Raw genomic sequence first — 18,405 nt, forward strand, 5'->3', positions numbered from 1 at the left:
AGTGCATCCAACTATTATAGTATGCTTTCAATCACAGCAGCTAATTACCCATGTCAGTAGTGATTATCCCTAATCTAACTCCTTCCTAGTCTCCTCTGACATTATACTGTACCAATTATCATCACCTTGCCTAGAAGGTGGGCAGAAAAAGACAGTTAACCTAGTCATTTTCCCTGGTTGTTACAAGCGCCCTTTGGTGTGACAGGAAATGGAAGCTAATGGTTATACTGACATTCAGAGATTACCAGTAGGGTTTCAAAAGAAATCCTTGTTTTCTCTGCCTTCATCATAAATATTGCTTATTGAGGGCTGCATATGTCCTTCAAAAATCCTGTACACTCCAATTATCAGAAATCCTTTAAAAAAAATAAAACTATGCAACTAAGGAATGGATTAATGCCTAGTGGTAGTTCAGAAGGAGAGTTTGCTCTACCTGGGTAGATGTCCCTACCTGTGGTGGAAGCAAGGGCAGTCTTATGTAAGAAAGCAGCATTGCCAGGTCTTGCTGCCTCGCCTGCACATCATAATCCACCCACTGCATGACAGCATTGAAAATGGTATCTTCATCAGGCACATTAACATCATCACTCTGCAGAAGACTGCAAAGCTCATTAGCTGGAAGCAGGAGGAATTCTTCGTTCTTTACTACCTCGGTGAAGTGTTCCTAGAAAAGAAAGGTCTTCTACTGAAACTTCGTACCTTGGAAACTGATTAACACAATGAAAATATCAAAACATTTCACTTTGTTAAATTTCAGAAAAGGCCGGAGAGACAGACATATGCATTTATACTGCCTAGGACAGGAGGCATGGGCGGGGCTGGGGGTGCTTGTGAGGCTGAAGAGCCAAATGCTTCCACTAGGGATATTTATGGAATACAAGGAAAAACCTTAACTATTTCACGGGCCACGCAGGGAGTAGCCGAGTTGATTTTCTTTCCCAGCTGTTGTGGGTGACAACAGCTTTTGGCTCCAGAACTGATGTTGAGTTGGTCTCTAGTCAAAAACCTTAAGAGAAAGGCTGAGAATTTTCAAGGTGGGTACTAAGTTGAAGGCCTGGGAGGGGTGGCTCTGGCTGTGCATTTGAGGGTTGAACATGCTGAATTCCTCTGAGATGAGAGGAAGAAATTGACGAAAACCTCTTTTCTCTTATAGCTAAAACACGATCTTCTATTAACCAAGGCAAAGGTTTTTTTCATAATGGACAACAATCTCCAGTTTCAGGATAATCTAAACGACTCCTGTGGAATTATTTTTGGGGGGCAGTGGGACTCTCAATTTTTATATATTATATCTCCATTTTTTCCTTCTTTCATGGTGTTATCTTGTATTTTATCAAGTCCAAATTTCAGGCAGCTGTGTTTCATTTTTTACCTCTCAAAACACAACTCTATATTTTCTGATTTATAAGGTCATACATTTTCTGTGACAACACAATTATCATTTCCAAAATTTTTCTCAGTAGGGATCTCCTTTTCAATGCAATGAACTATACTTCTGAAGTGGAGATAAACATGTCTAGTTGGCAATTTATGTAGCCCACTAAATAGATATTCTAGAAGAAGCCAGAGACAGCCTCTGAATAACTGGAAGATCTGGATAAATCAAACACTCCCTCAGCTCCACTCTGAGTTTGTCACTGTGCAACTGAGTTAGCCTAGTAGAAAAATATATCAAGTTTGATATACCCATCAGGAAGCTCTGATACCATAAAATCTGAGTTAACTTGCTTGTTTAGACCAAGAGCCCTTTTGTGAATGAAGCAAACAATTGAGAAAGACCTGATGATCTTACTGTAGCAGATGTCTCCAGAGGAAAACCCTCTCACCTGTAGCAAAAGTATAGAACTAGAACTGTTCCTACAACTCATAGTACATCACATTTGTACAGTACGTCACACTTTTCTGGTTTCTGTCATGGACACTGTTGTCAGCAATCAGATTTTGAGGGAGGTGGAAATCTTCTGAGGAGAAAACAGGCTATGTGAACTGTTTGATCTCCTGTGCAGTAAACGGCAAGTATGGATTCAGACCTAAGCCTTCAGGTCTACTTCATTTTGTCTGGTACTGAAACTGCTTTTCATAAGTGACATAATTTTTGTAAAAGGGTTAAGAAAAAGATAAAGCACTCCAAAATTTGTGCTTGCCCATTACTGGTACTATATGTACACTCCGAATAGAATAGTGTCAATACTATAGAAGACTCCATACCTCCTTTTCCTTTCTATCCACTCTCTAATGAAAGAAAAGGAAACAAAGTAAATGAGATGGCAGGAGGGAGGGAGTGAAGGAGGAAGGAAGGGAGGTGGCTGATTTGAGAAAGCTAAGAAATGATTAAAATGCTTTACGTTAGGGTCATATTTAGATATAACCAGAAATTAGATTTTTTGAATCGATTGTGGCTTCAGAGAGCCTGCCTAATGAGACTGTTGAAAATTGTTTGGCAACACAGTGAATTAATCTAAATAAAAAATAACCGTGTGTTGGTCTAAAGTATCTACATATGGCACTGCCATACCCAATACTGTAGAGAAATATTATGTCAAGATTAATTCTAAATTGCCTTATATTAGAATTATTTTGCTCCTAATTTCAAGGTAAAGAGTCTTCTCCATGCACCTTCCTAAGAGTCTTCTTTTGTGCCTTTGGTTTCCTATTCATTTTTTTAAATCTACACTTACACACTGTTGTAAAACTTATTAAATGAATATAGCACACTTGCTGAGGGTTTCACTGATGCCGGCTACTGTTTATATAATCATGATGCTTAATTTTACGTCTCACCTTGAGCTGTGGAGTGTCCAGACTTTTGGTGAAATCCTATTTTGAGTGTGTCTGTGAGGGTGTTCCTGGATGAAGCTCTCTCACATTAGGGAGGGCAATCTGTTTACTCAGTTTACAAATCAAGGGACTGTAATTAATTCTTGGAGTTTAACATTATTCCAAGACATTAAACTTATTTGCATTTTATACTATCAATAGTGTATTACAAAAGCATTATTACAACAAGATCTTTACATATTTTCTAAAAAAACTAAAGAAGGGGGATTTAAGGAGACCACAGTATTGTGTTTTGATGCACATCCTGCACTAACACTCAGTTTCAGTCACATAATAGGAAAAGGAAGACAAGTTCATTTTGAGAAACAGAAATAATTCAAGCTGTTTATCAGAATATGTTTTGTCTGCAAGAGTAGGGTACCAGACAGGAAACTGTTAATACTTAGTTCAAGAATTTAGGCAATTTAACAGGGAAGTTTTCTTGTTTAGTTTTGTGTAGGATTAACCTTTGAATTATATAACTGGTGTTCCTATAGATTATACGGCATCTGTATTTAGGATATAGGAATATAAATAGCATAATTAAGAGACATGTCAAAAATGCCAATCCATTATAATATGGCTCTCCACATTTCAGGAATATGTTCGAAACTTCAAATTCTGAACAATAACCAGGGCTGGGAAGAAGAAAGAGAAGGTTTAGAAGAAATATTTTGAGAATTCCAGTATTAGAAATTTAAACATTTTAAGGTCTTCATAGAAACTCTAGAAAATACTCTTTATTTAAACGCATCTCAAACCTAAAACTGTAATGTTAATTTTATTTGTTTCTGTTTATGTGTGATTTTCTATTGTTTTCTTTATATATTTGTGTTTTATTTTTGAATTTTAAATAACTACCAGTTTTCTTAGCTTGAAATATTTATCTTTTGACTGGCTTTCACAGAAAGATCCATTTCTTGTGTTGTTCACGACTTCAGAAGCTAAAACATTCATTTTCTTCTTTGTATCAGGGAAATATTACCATTAATGGTAATTTAATATCTTCTGTCTACTTTTTCTTGCCTCCCTACAGAAATCTGTATTTCATGTCACTGCCATCTAACTGAATAAATGTAGCCTTATCCCATGCAACTTTCAAAGAATTAACACATACAAACATGTTCAATTATTACAATTCTACTAATAGAATTGAAAAAGATCTTAAGTTAGGTAAGTTAAAGGATTGAACTGAAAATTGTTTTTAACCAAAATATATGTTTTCACTAGGACATAAGAAGTCCCTTAAAAAGAATTGGCTCATTTACTAATTTTGATAGTTCTCAAGTTCTTCCAGTTAATATTGGTCTATTAATATTTGTTTTTCCTTATTGAACATTAGACTTTCATTAGAAATCATAATTTGTGTGACTTTATACACTAAAGTTCTAATAGTGTAAAAACATCGGGGAAACTTTATTTTCCTATCTACTATGGATTCTACTTGAAGTATGTACTTGTTTGGCAGAATTTCCATTTATTTAGCTTTTGACATTTAATTAAACCTTTTTAATTTCAAAAATGAGAAACTTGAGTACAGTTCAACCAGACAAATACTTTCATATACTACCATTAGGTGCAAGTCGTTTGCAAATCGTATGTTTATATTGCTTTTTAATTTTATCCCAACATTATAATCTTTGCATTTGAAAGGTTTTACGTATATACACATATATATTCATAGATGTATAAATACATACACCCACATATATATATACACATATACACACATATATGTATATAAGTAAACAAATCTGTAAGTTATGTATTGTGTTATATAAGTTAATTTGAAGCAGATGATTTTACCATTGTGTACTTATATGCCACTCTCAGGAGCTCTGTGCAGCCACAGGCATCACCAAATGACAGAATCCCTAAGCAGTTTGAAGGATGGAGCTGCTTCATAAGAAAATTGGAGCAGACTTCAATGACTTGAGTCAGCTGCAGAAGACAAGCTGCACCCAGCAAATGTTCGGTAGTATCTTCTGTCAATTGCAGAACACCTAGATGTTTTGAAGAAATAATGATTATATGTCCCATGAAATAAGGCACAAATATGCTAACTGGAAATTTTTCAATTCTCTCATTAGCAGGGCTGTCTTTTCTAATGTACAACAACCACTCAGGAAATATCTTTTTAGGGAATCTGTATAAACATTAACAAGATGGATGAAGGGAGCCAGTCTAGATTACCAAAAACAACTGTAGCAAATGAACAGTGAATACTATCATTACAAAGAGCAAATTGTTATTTCTTTACCATCTTAAACCTGCATCTAAACCTTATTTAAAAACATGTCTATATCATGACTCAAGGAGCATTATATCATTATATAAGGATCATACACCTGGCCAAAGCGGTAGCTGTCATTTGTGTGGAAAAACATCTTGGCAAATAAGAGCATTGAGGTTATACGTCTGTTTTCTTAAAGTCTCCATTTACTAGCTGATAAGGATGACTTTTCCTAAATATTTTGCCAGAAATTGACACCTGGACTATCTCAAAAGAAAGAAAATGCTGCTCAGAGTCTACAAATAAACAACTGCTTATATGGTTACTTTTGTATGTATAAAAAGCAGGCTCTGTTTGATAATATATGTAAAGGCTATCTGTAAAGGATTTTTAAAAATGAGATCAGAGCTACTTAAGCTATTTCCTGTGTACTGATATGCTGCAATAAGCACATATTTATTTATATAATAAATAGCTATTTAAGGTATTTCCTCTGTATTGATATGCTGTGCTATTTTTGGAACAAGCACTATTGATGAATTATTGAAAATGTTATGTTTTTTTGATAAGTTATATTCCTATTTGTTTTGGCCAAACAATATAGGTAAATTACAAGGTATGATATTTCAGATGGATTATATAAATTATAAACTCTTCCTTTGTAAGTTTGCCTTTTAAAACACCTTCATATAGATTCCATATGGTTGCATAACCATAAAGAAAAGAGTAATACATACTGATAGATTATCTATATTTGGTTCAACCTCTAAAATATGTTGTAAACAAATCCGGTCCATCAGCACACTTTTCTGTGTTGTTCTTTTCCTGGATTTTGAAGGGAGAGCCCTGTCCATATCTCATGAGACCCAGAGAAGTATGAACTATTCTTAGATTCAGATTTAAAGATTCACCTGCTATAGACATTGAAACTTATCCTGGTTATTAAGAATATTTATTGCTTAATGAATGAATCCACAAAACTACTATAGGAAAACAGCAAAATAAAGGCTCCTTAATCTTGAAATGATTTCTTGGGTAAGCCACCAAAATACAGATAACAAAAGCTAAAATAAACAGGTGACACAACATTAAACTAAAGAGCTTTTTCACACCACAGGAAATAAAAATAAATTTAATAGAAGACCTATAGAATGAGAAAAATATTTTCAAACTGAATATCTGGTAACAGGTTAATAATCAAAATGTATTAAGGTCTCATACAACTCAATAGCACAAAATAAAATTATTGATTAAAAAATGGACAAAGAACCTGAATGGACATTTTCCAAAGAAGACATACAAATGATCCAATAGGTACATGAAAAGGTGCCGGGCATCACCAATCACCAGGGGGATGCAACTCAAAACCATGAGATACTCTCTCACACCTGTTAGGATGGCTGTTATCAAAAAGAGAAGAGATAACCAATGTTGCTGAAGCTTTGGAGCAAAAAGGAACCCTTGTACAGTTGGTGGGAATGTAAAGTGGCACAACCATTATGGAACACAGTATGGAGGTTCCTGAATAAAAATTTAAAAATAGAATTAACACATGATCCAGCAATCCCACTCCTAGGTATATATTCAAAGGAAATGAAATCAGGATCTTCAAGAGATATTTGCACTCTGTGTTTATTGCAGCATTACTCACAATAGCCAAGATATGGAACCTAAATGTCCTTTGACAGATGAACGGATGAAGAAACTGTGGTTTGTATATGTGTGTATGTATGTGTGTGTGTGTGTGTGTATATGTGTGCACACACAATGGAATGTTATTCAGTGATGAGAATGATGGAAAGCCTGGCATTTGTGACAACATGGATGAAACTGGAGAGCATTATGTTAAGTGAATAAGCCAGAAAGAGAAAGACAAATAATGTAGAATATCACTTGTATGTGGAATCTAAAAAAAAAAGTGCTGATTTTATAGAAACAAGTAGATTGGTAGTTGTCAGAGGCTAAAAGGGGAAACGAAGAAATACAGGTCAAAGGGTACAAACTCAGTTACAAGAAGAATAAGTTGTGAGGATCCAATGTACAGTGTGATGTCTACAGATAGCAACATGGCATTGGTTATTGTATTCTTGAAAATTGTGTCAGAGTATAGCTTAAGCATTCTCACCATGGAAAATAGTTCACTATTTGCCGTGCCTTAATTTTCATGACTTTGGTAAGGGTTCAACAATGTATATGCATATCAAATCATTACACTGTATACTTTTCAGTATGTACAATTTTATTTGTCAAATATTACTCAATTAAATTGACATGAATGAGTGAATAAATAAATACTTGTTGACCCCAAATTCATCTTGGGTACCTTTATTTTATAGTTTGGGTAAATATGATATGATTATTTCCAAGGAAGCGACTGACTAAAAATCTAATGTAGAATTGGAATATCCCATTTCCCCTCTCATTTTTACAAATGAGAATGTACCCAAACCATGAGAGAGAGACACATATTCTTGTATATTGGTGTTAAAATAGCTCTATTCTCTCACAGTAAAAAAATTTTATTGCATATTATTTACCTCTTTCTCTTTTATACTACTGAGTTTAAATCCTGATTCTTCCCCTTACTACCTTAGGATAGTTACTTAACTGGTCTATCCTTCAGTTTTCTCACTGGTGGAGTAGGAATAATAGTACTGTGGGTATATAATGCAGGGTTATTGTGAGGACTGAATCAGCTAATACATACCAAGCACTTACCTGTGTAAGCATACTGAACCAAGGAGTTAAGTGCATTAGGATCAATTCCTTCCATCTTGACCTCTTCTTGTGTGGCTTCACACATGTTGGTAGTAAACATCACAGCAAAATAATCTGACATAGCACTGAGAACCAACCTGGAAATAGAAATGTTTCACAGGAACTTAAATTAGTCCATAATCTCACAGAAAAGCATGAAATGCAGACAGTAAGTTTGTAACACTGGTAACTCTGTTTCTGCATAAATCTTTCACAGTTCATTAAAGTGCTATGAATTAGAAAGGTAAAATGAGATGATTTTCTTTTAGAGGGTTCATCAATTTCTCCCTAGCTTAACTCTTTTAAGTATCACACAGGGCGATGGATCAAATATGCTACTGCTTTTTCAATACAGGAAGATAAACATCCATTTTCCTTAGTGTTCCAATTTGTAATCAATGGACTGATTTTTGTTGATTCATACTTGGTTATACTCACCAAATGTTTTGTCTGCATAAGGATACTTACCGATGGGCTGGGATTCGCATGTTTCCAGCAACGAGTATCACATCACACAGTCTTTTCTCTTTCCAGTAGTCCTCTATTTTATGGAGAGTTTTCTCTGCATGGTTTACAGCACGGAACTCCTCCTCAGATCTGCTGACATCCATTTCTTCAGGGTGTTGTGTATCTAATCTAAAAGGGGGTGAGAGTGAGAATATGTGAGTGCAAATGTCCCATGGAAATTTAGACATATCAACTACAAGAAATATATTGTATTAAAGTAAAATTGAAATTTGCCCTCCGATTTTAAATATTTCACTGTGATTGCTACCTAACCTTCCATCAAAGTGATGTGTCATTATTAGTATTTATACGTGGCATGGAACCATAAAGGGGTATGGTTTAGTTGCAGGGCTACTGGTAACTGCCATATGAACAATCATAAACTTCAAAATACCACCCTTTGATTTTTATAGGTATCACAGCTTTGCCATTAGGCATGAAATTGTAGGCATGATTTAAAATATTTTTCAAGTTTGAAAGGTATCAAAGTACTCATAACATACGAGAAATATTTCTTGAAGAATCTCAAGCCTGAGAGTTTGGTTACACTCTACATGTCAAACCCATTAAGAAAATATACAACTTCCATCTTTTATATCTTTTCTCAGATTTAATGGGATACAATTGACATATAACATTGAATAATTTTAGGTGTGCAATATGATTACTTGAAGATATATATTGTATATGATTACAATAAGTTTAGTTAGAACACCAAACACTTCACATAGTTACTATCTTGTGTGTGTGGCAGGAACATTTAAGATATACTCTCTCATCAATTTTCAAGTGTCCAATACAGTATTATTAAGTATAGTTACCATGCTGTACATTAGATCCCCAAAACTTACTCATCTTCTAACTAGAAGTTGTACCTTTTGACTATTTAGGCAAATATGGTAACTGTTGAATTTACAATAAGGGAAGCTGTTTATATGTCCTTTCAACAGCACACAACAGCAGAATTTAAATACTAACACAAGCACATAGAGGCTTACAATCAGTAGAAACTTAAAAATTTGATGGTTGGATGAACACACTTAGATACTTTGATTGTTACCTTTCTTGCTTCCAGGCATCATTTTCCAACCACCCAGTTAAGATTAATTTTAAGTTCCCCCACCCCCAATTCAGCCTGTGCTTTTTAAAAAAATTATATAATTACTATTGTTTAATTACAATTGTTATAAATGATATAAGGGGTGCCTATCGGAGTGTATAAACAAGAGATCAGATACACCCTATTCCATTTTATCTTTGTAAACTATGACTCCACCTCCACAGTAGTAGTTTGAATCTTTTTATAATCTTATTTCCTCTTATTAAAACTTGAAATAAGGTGCTTAAAACTATAAAAACTCCACAAACACTAATTTAGTTTGTAAGGTAATTTACAATTCTCCAGACAGGTGAGTTGATGAGGCCCTGATAAATGGTGGCAAGGGGGGATGGAAAAGAAAAGTTTTAAAAATATGCAGGGAGTAAAATTGATGTGTTAACTAATAAATAAGGAGGGGAAGAGAGAAGAAAGTTTTAACAGAGACATCTAGAGGGCAGAGGAGAAATAGATTATTAAGATGATTATTTTAATTTTGGACATGTAAATTTTTATAAGCCTCTGAAATATTTAGGTAGATATTTTGGTAGGCAACTAAAATTTAAGCACAGAACTGAGGAGTATGTTCAAAGCTGTAAATACAGCCTTGGAAACCATAAGCATATGGGTCCCCGAATGAAACCATAAAAACAGATGAAGTTGGCTCTAGAGAGTATGTAAAAAGAGAGGACAATTATCACCTTTCATCATCACCAAATCTCTGCGTTTCAGGTACCTTAACTTCTGATGCTGTCCCAGATGACTATTTTATTTTATTTATTTATTTTTTGAGAGGGCATCTCTCATATTTATTGATCAAATGGTTGTTAACAACAATAAAATTCTGTACAGGGGACTCAATGCACAATCATTAATCAACCCCAAGCCTAACTCTCAACAGTCTCCAATCTTCTGAAGCATAACGAACAAGTTCTTACATGGTGAACAAGTTCTTACATAGTGAATAAGTTCTTACATGGTGAACAGTGCAAGGGCAGTCATCACAGAAACTTTCAGTTTTGATCACGGATCATGAACTATAAACAATCAGGTCAAATATGATTATTCGTTTGATTTTTATACTTGATTTATATGTGAACCCCACATTTCTCCCTTATTATTATTATTATTATTATTTTTTTAATAAAATGCTGAAGTGGTCGGTAGATGCAAGATAAAGGTAGAAAACATAGTTTAGTGCTGTAAGAGGGCAAATGTAGATGATCAGGTGTGTGCCTATAGACTAAGTATTAATCCAAGCTAGACAAGGGCAACAAAACATCCACGGATGCAGAAGATTTCTCTCAAAACGGTGGGGGGGAGTGTGAGGTTCTAAGCCTCACCTCTGTTGATCCTCAATTTCTCACCTGATGGCCCCCCTGTGACTGTGCCTGTCTTAGGTTGTTCCTCCCTTGAGAAATCTTACCCGTCTCTGTCAGCCTGTGCTTTTTTAAATACAATTGGTCCAGGGTGATATTACTCTTTGTTTAGTTCAAATAAATGATTCACCTCTGAATCTTCTTTGGGACTTTAAGTTACTCTACTATATGGATCATCAGGATAGCATGATATGAATATCCTTAAAATTGCCTGCTATAAAATGAGCCTGTTTTCATCTGTTTTGGAAAGGAACAATCCCTTGTCACCACAGACTGGAAAACATTTCGGTTTCAGTCAACCCACTTATCCTAATCTTTACTCTGCTCAGGTAATGGTTGATTGACACTGAATCAATCAAACATCAAATGTCTATTTATCTTAGATATCCTCACATATACTCCACCATGTATTAGAATGGGCATATTGTAAAGGAGGAATATGTTTTGGGAAGTTCTGGCCAGGAAATAATTTTATTCTGTGAATGTTCTTCAGCCTAATTTGGTTAAGGATACAAAAGTATCTTTAATTTAATCTTGTAACATAAGGAATGAAGTTAGATTTTTATTTGACATCCTTTTTCTTTTTTAATGTAAGCATTTATAACTACAAATTATCTTCTTAGCACTGCTTTTGCTGTATCCTGTATGTTTTGGTATGCTGAGGCTTCATTTCCATTGACTCAAGATATTTTCTAATTACACCTGTGATTTTATCTTTGCCCTATTGATGGTTTAAGTGTGTCTTGAAATTTCCACATATTGGGGGATTTTCTAATTTTCCTTTTATTAATTTTTGTTTTCATGCCGTTGTTATCAGAAAAGGTACTTTGCATCATTTAAATCTTTAATGTATTAAATTTTGCAGTCAAAGTACGAGCTAATCTTGAGAACATCCCACATGCACTTGAGAAAAATCTGTATTTTTCTATTATTTGGTGGACTGTTCTCTGTAGGTCTGTTTGGTCAATTAATCTATAGTACTGCTGAAGTCCTCTATTTCCTTATTGAAGTCATGTCTGATTGTTCTTTGGATTATTTATACTGGGGTATCAATATTACTATAGTTCCATCTAATATCATTGTAGCTCCATCTAATTCTCCCTTCAATTCTGTCAGTGTTTGTTTCATATATTTAGGAGATCTGGTGTTTGTTGCTTCTATCTTTATAATTATTATATCTTATTAATAAATAAGTATACCCTTTTATCAGTATCATCTCGTTTGTTTTTTGTAATAGCTTTTGACTTATCCTATTTTGTTTGATATAATATAGCTACTCCTGCTCTTTTTTGGTTACTATTTACATGAAATATATATTGCATCCTTGACTGTTCTTAATCTGAAGTGAATTTCTTCCAGATAGCATAAAATAATCTATTGAAAAGTCTTTTAAAAACATCTGTTCTGCCAATCCATGCCCTTTGATAGGGAAGCTTAATCCATTGATATTTAAAGTAATTACAGATAGAGAAGGTCTTAAAATTGCCATTACGTTCTTTGTTTTCTATATGTGTTATAATAACTTTTTGTTCCTCATGTACTCCATCACTGCCTTTCTTTCTTGTTTATTTGATTTTTTTGTAGTAAAATGTTTTGATTCCTCATTTCCATTTGTGGTGTTTTATAGCTGTTTTCTTTGTGGTTACCATGGAGGTTACATATGACATTGTAAAGTCATAACAATCTTGTAATCTGATACCAACTTAACTTCACGTAGAGAAACTGTTATGCTCCTCCCTTTCTGTTACAGACACCACAAATTACATTTTAATGTACTGCATACCCATAGACTTATAATTGTGTTTATTTGACTTTCAAATGCTGTAGAAGAATAAAAGGTAGAGTTATGAACCAATATTACAATAATACTGATTTTTATATTTGTCATGCATCTTCCTTTATCTGAGGACATTGTATTTTTGTTTGGCTTTGAGCTACTGTCCAGCATCCTTTCATTTCAACTTGACGGACTCCCCTTAACAGTTCTCGTTGGACAAATCTAGTGGTAATAAAGTGTCTCAGTATTTGTTTATCTGGAACTATCTTAATTTATCCCCCACTTTTGAGGGACAGTTTTGCCAGATACAGAATTTTTAGCTGATATATTTAAACTGCTGAAAGGAAAAAATGTTATCATCCCAGTGCTTTCTATCCTGCAAAGTTTCTGCTGAGGGAACCACTGATTGATGATTCCTTGTATTGATGAGTTACTTCTTTTTTGCTGCTTTCAAGATGCTCTGTCTTTTACTTTTGGTGTTTTGACTACAATGTGTCTTATCTGAGTCTCTGGGTTTATCTTACTTGGAGTCATTTATCTACTTGTATTTTAAATCTATATCTTTCCTCAACTTTGGGTAATTCTCTGCCATTATTTCTTCAAAGAAGCTCTCTGATCCTTGTACTCTCTCTTCTCCGTCTGGGATTTCAGTTATGCATATATTGTTCTGTTTGATGATGCCACACGAGTCTCTAAGGATATATTCATTGTTTTTCATTATTTTTTCTTGGCATGTCTCAGATTTGATAATTTCATATACTCTATTCACAGATTCTTTCTTTTGCTGAGTCAAGTCTCTTGTTGAAGCCTTCTAGTGAACTTTTCAATTAAGAATTATATTTTTCAGCTCTGATTTTTCTTTGCCCTTTTTTATAATTTCTATCTCTTTGTTGATATTCTTATTTTGTTTATATATTGTTTCCCTGATTTCCTTTAGTTCTTTTGCTAAGTTTTTTCCTTTAGCTCTTTGAGGATATTTAAAATAGTTGTTTAAATTCTTCATCTAAAAAGTCTGAAATCTGTGGTTCTTTAGAGTCAGTTTTTGGATGTTTATTTTGCTCCTTCTTAATGAGCCCTGTTTCCACGTTTCTTTATCTGCCTGGTGATCTCTTGTTAAAATTGGGTTTTGGGAAAACAGGCACCTTTCCTAATCTTTGCATAATGGCTTTGTGTGGGAGATATCTTTCACTACTCAGCCCAACATGAAGATTTAAGGACTTCTCAGGCCTTTTCTGGGTATGCGATTTTTGTGGGCTTGCACATGTGCTTTTTACCCCATTCTCTCATGAACATGGCTGCTTATACATGTCTTAATTTATCTAAGTCTCACCCCTGCTTCTTGAGGCCTTAAATATTCTATTTATTCCTTTCTTCATAATCTGTTACCCCCAGGTGTCTGTAGGTCTCCAGTCCCCCTGCAGTTTTCACGTGCTATGGTGTCTGCCACTCTCTCCTGTGTTTTCCAACCTCAGATCCAAACTATGCTGCCATTCTCATCTGAGTTATGATTTAGGCAACACTGAAATCAGTTTCTTAGGTAACCTAGAGACAGGACAGAATATTTCAAACAAGTTCAACTCTTGTCCTTGTATCCTGAAGGGGAAATAAAAAAAATAAGTTGCATTCTTCCAACTATGCCATGCCACCCTGGGAAGGGGGTGGTACAAGAGCAAGCATCAAGGCCATGAAACTTCCTACTGACTTGAAAGTGACTTTTCCTTCATTGGGCATTTGTTTGGTTGCTGCATATCTTTGCCTTGTTTCCAGAGCTCCCATAAAGCTATTTTAATCAGTCTGTAATTTTTTACTTCATGTTTTCAGTGGGGAACAAGGGTCTGGAGCTCCTTATTCAACCATTGTGCTGTCATAACAGAAGCTTAGATTGTCTGATTTTATTTAATTGCAAAATATTTGAGGCTCCTGTGTTTTCCTGAGTAGCAGTTTTTAAAACAGACATCAGAAAAATAAATCTTTGAGATTCCATTTGCTGTAAAACTATTTTGTAACTATTTTATTTTGAGAAAGAATGGAAGGCTTTATCTTCAAGAAATCAGTGTGAGTGTTAATTTTGGCAGCCTATTTAGAAGGCTACTTGGCAATATAAATTTAAAAAATTAAAACATATGTATTCTGTAAAGAATTCTTGGGGAGCCTCAGAGAAGCCTGCTAGTTCACAGCTGGAAATCTGAATGCAATTACATTAGAGAGTGTGCCTTTTACCATAGTTCAAATGTTGTAAAAGTGCAGAGTGACGAAGTGCTAACAGAGAGTGTATAACTAAATATTTATGCATTTCTGTTCTCTAAGAGCTTCATAACCCTTTTTTGATTTTTTTTTTTGTCAAAAGTTCATTCTACTTTTCAAGTGAGCCATGGAGGTTAAATGGAAACTCAGCCTTCTAATGGTGCTCCATTAGAAGGATATAATATGTTTTCATGTAATAAGTTTTCAAAACTCATTATAGAAAGGATGATGTTCTTACTGAAGGAATACAAAGCTGCACCCAAAAAATTAATTTCTGTTTTGTTTTTGGTACTTAGTGATACTTGACCATCAGAGAAACATTGCTTTCTGAAATCCGGGGGACAACCTTATTGCTCAAATAAAATTTTTGTACTGACTCTTTCTTGGAGAGCTATTAAAGCTTTATCTATGTGCTTTACCTGGAAAATAGAAGGCACCCAGTAAATGACTGATGAATGCATTAATTTATGTACATTTTAATGCTACTGCAGCTTGAACTTTACTACATGTGGAGTCATGGAAATGGACAAAATGAACCTCAGGAACAAATCACAAACTTAAAGTTTTCTCTTGCTAACATAACTGTGGTACATATTGAGAGGTTTGCCATCATGCAGATATTTTGATTCTGGGTGGCATAGATTAAGCCAACATTCTAAACCTAGAGTAGATAGAGAATTTTCTCTTAAGAAATGAGGTATCTACTGTTTTGTGTAAAATAAATATTTTAATTAATCACAAGTTATCATATTTTAAGATACACTGTTTTAAATGACTGAAATTGTTATTTGAAAAGAAATATTATATATAGATAATGTAAAGCAAGAGTCTACAAGGTTTCCACTAAACCCAAAGCTTATGGCCATCTATGAAGGTAAGATAGGGACTATGGGTTTAGGCAGAGTAGGGTGACAGCCTCCAGAGAAAAAGCAGAGCAAGACAATTACAGTCAGAACAATGTAACAATATGCCAAGAAGTCCCTATCGAAACTGTGTTAAGCATTATGCAAAGTCAGAGTCACACTCATTCTCTAGGGTGAAGATACCAGACTAGGAATACAGACATCTTCAGTGAGATCAGTTAAAGGTCAAAAGGCCTGGAGCAACTTGGCCTGGAATGTTTGAGGGTTCTGCAGATAAAGAGAAATGTCTCAGCATAACCTGTGACTTCACTGTATCAATTTAGATCATGACACTGTAAAATTTACCTTAGCCTGCTAAAAGGCCTAGCTTATTTTAACTGTACATATGTGCTGTATTTCCTTCTCTAATGCTAATCAAGTAATCTGCAACCTAGTAAAAAGATGAATTTAGTAAGCAAGGCCAACTATAAAGAGCCCAAGAAGTTAAGAAGTAAGATTCTTAATACACTTTAGCAAACAGACAAAAACCCAGCCCACCTTCAGCACAGGGCAGGCAGTCTTAATTGACATGCTCCCAGAGGAAAACTGCTATCCTGAGAAAGAATCAGAGCAGCAAATTTCTTCTGTTGCTCATCAAAAATGATGAGCATTCTGGGACCAGTCTGCACCCCTAGCCCTTTACCCCCATTCCTGAAAATCCTCAATCACGCATAAAACCCCTAGACAACGAGCCAACCACGGACTCTCTTGCTCCTCCTGATGTGACCCAGGAGTTACGTCCTCTCACTTTATCTCTAAATAAAAGCCTCTACCCCTGCTCTCCTACCTTGGGTGTTTGCTAAGTTCACTCTTCGACTCTGCAAACAAGAACCCCAGCATCAAAAGCATATTTATTATTGATGTTTAAGATAATATACTTTTAGGACTCTTTACATTATACATTTATACACTATACATTATATATTAAGGACTCTAACATGTATTTGATCTTGGATTTATAGTTTCCAGAATTATTAGAAAATAAATTTATGTTTTTTAAGTCACAAGGTCTGTGGTATTTTATTGTGGCAGTCCTAGCAAACTAATGCAAACTATATATAAAATCATATATGTTAAATAAGGTCAGATAATTTTTTGCATGACGTTATGAAAATTTGTTGAAAGAAACTGTATGTATTGAATTATAGTAAATGAAAATAATTATAGCAGATGTTAAAAATGTATCATTGCATATTACATTAATTGTATTGTAAAAATAAAATGTGAGAGGAGTCAGCATGGTGTAGTCATTAAGAACTTAGGCTTTTTGCTCAGATCAATGCTCAATTTCATTTCATTCACAACACTTAAATTTCTTGACAGTCACTTAATAAACTTCCCTACTGCTTAACTCTTTCCATCTGTGAAATAGTACCAAATCCAAATAGGTATTTTAAAATGCAATAGGAAATACTCATTAAAGATTAGATGTCATAATCACCAGCAGCAGAAGCAGCCCCACGACCACTGTCAACATCACTGTCATAGTCACAGTGAAAGCAACAGGGGCAAAAAACAAAAACCAGGGTAGCCTTAGAAGGATACAGAACGAACATAGGCGAGTTTATTAACCTTGAAGTATAGACATGAGCTGGATGAGTAGAAAAGAGTGAGAAAGGCATTTAAGAAATGGAGAACAAGGTGAACAAAAGCTTATAAATGTTTTAGCTGCTGTTACTTGCCCCAGCTAGATTTCCCTAGGATGTTAGAAGGAACACAGGAAGAGCCAAATCAAAAGTAGACTATGAACAGAGGTTAAACACCAGGAAAAGCAAAGGCCATTTACCAAATCTGATATGTGCAATGAAAACCGAGAAAAAGGATATCTGGGGTCAGGAACTGAGTCAATAAGAAGAAGCTGCTCGTAATGTGTTAGTTTCAAGGTCGGTTCTAGATTACAGCTCACAGTGACTTGACAAAGAAACAGGGAGAGTGAAAGTAGTTAGCATCTGGCTGCAGAGAGGCCCCTTATGAAGGTCTTGCCTGAGTAAAAGAGTGGCAATTCTGAGCCAGAGGCCTGGCAGCAGAAAAGTGCACAGCATATTCAGCGCCAGTATTTGACTAACTTGACTGGCGTATAGAGATTACACAGGAAACAAAAGTGAGAGCAGCAAGTAGCAACCGCATGTGAGATTTAGTGAGATACAGTAAAGACTAGAAAGAGAAATACAGAATTGTGTTTTGAACACAAGCAGGATCAAAATAATTTGGTGATCTTTTTTGTTTGTTGTGTTTATTTGGGGGAAGTTATTTAACTAAAGGGAACCTCATGCTTTGTTGTTTTTGTTACATCATGCTGGGCAAAAAGTATCTGAAAAGAGGTTAATAAATCCTTAATAATGAGACAGGGAGATGTGAAGATTGATTATGCTAAGTTGGTTTGAAGCTGGTAAAAGCATTATTAGGCAGTGATCGTTAAGGCTTTGCGGTTTTCAGTGGGTAAAGTAAAGGAGGTATGACCCTATTCTAAAAAATATCTTGATTTTTATGATAGGAATTACATTTGTAATTCTACCCAAGATTTTCCCATTACATACAAATCTATTTCTATTCAAATAATAAATTTATGCTACCAATAACAAATGAACAGTTATAGAGTTCTGACTAATAAGTTATGAGATCTGGTGTAATCATTTCCAAGTAATGGAGCCAGATCACTCCTTGAGTATTGGTACATGCTGGTACAAGATTCC

At 34.8% G+C, this 18,405-nt stretch overlaps 1 protein-coding gene across 1 annotated transcript in view; it reads right to left on the bottom strand.

Annotated features, from left to right (window-relative positions):
• Window positions 1-18,405, bottom strand: part of LOC118910036 (kelch-like protein 4) — a 167,236-nt gene that overhangs the window by 26,886 nt on the left and 121,945 nt on the right. Inside the window, exons 6-9 of the mRNA XM_057495525.1 lie at window positions 8,276-8,443; window positions 7,769-7,905; window positions 4,624-4,820; window positions 452-664 (exon numbers count right to left, since the gene is read on the bottom strand). Coding sequence (XP_057351508.1) covers window positions 452-664; window positions 4,624-4,820; window positions 7,769-7,905; window positions 8,276-8,443 — 715 coding nt within the window. The remainder of the gene's footprint in view (window positions 1-451; window positions 665-4,623; window positions 4,821-7,768; window positions 7,906-8,275; window positions 8,444-18,405) is intronic.

Source organism: Manis pentadactyla, chromosome X (genome assembly GCF_030020395.1).
Source record: "Manis pentadactyla isolate mManPen7 chromosome X, mManPen7.hap1, whole genome shotgun sequence".
Classification (NCBI taxonomy): domain Eukaryota; kingdom Metazoa; phylum Chordata; class Mammalia; order Pholidota; family Manidae; genus Manis; species Manis pentadactyla.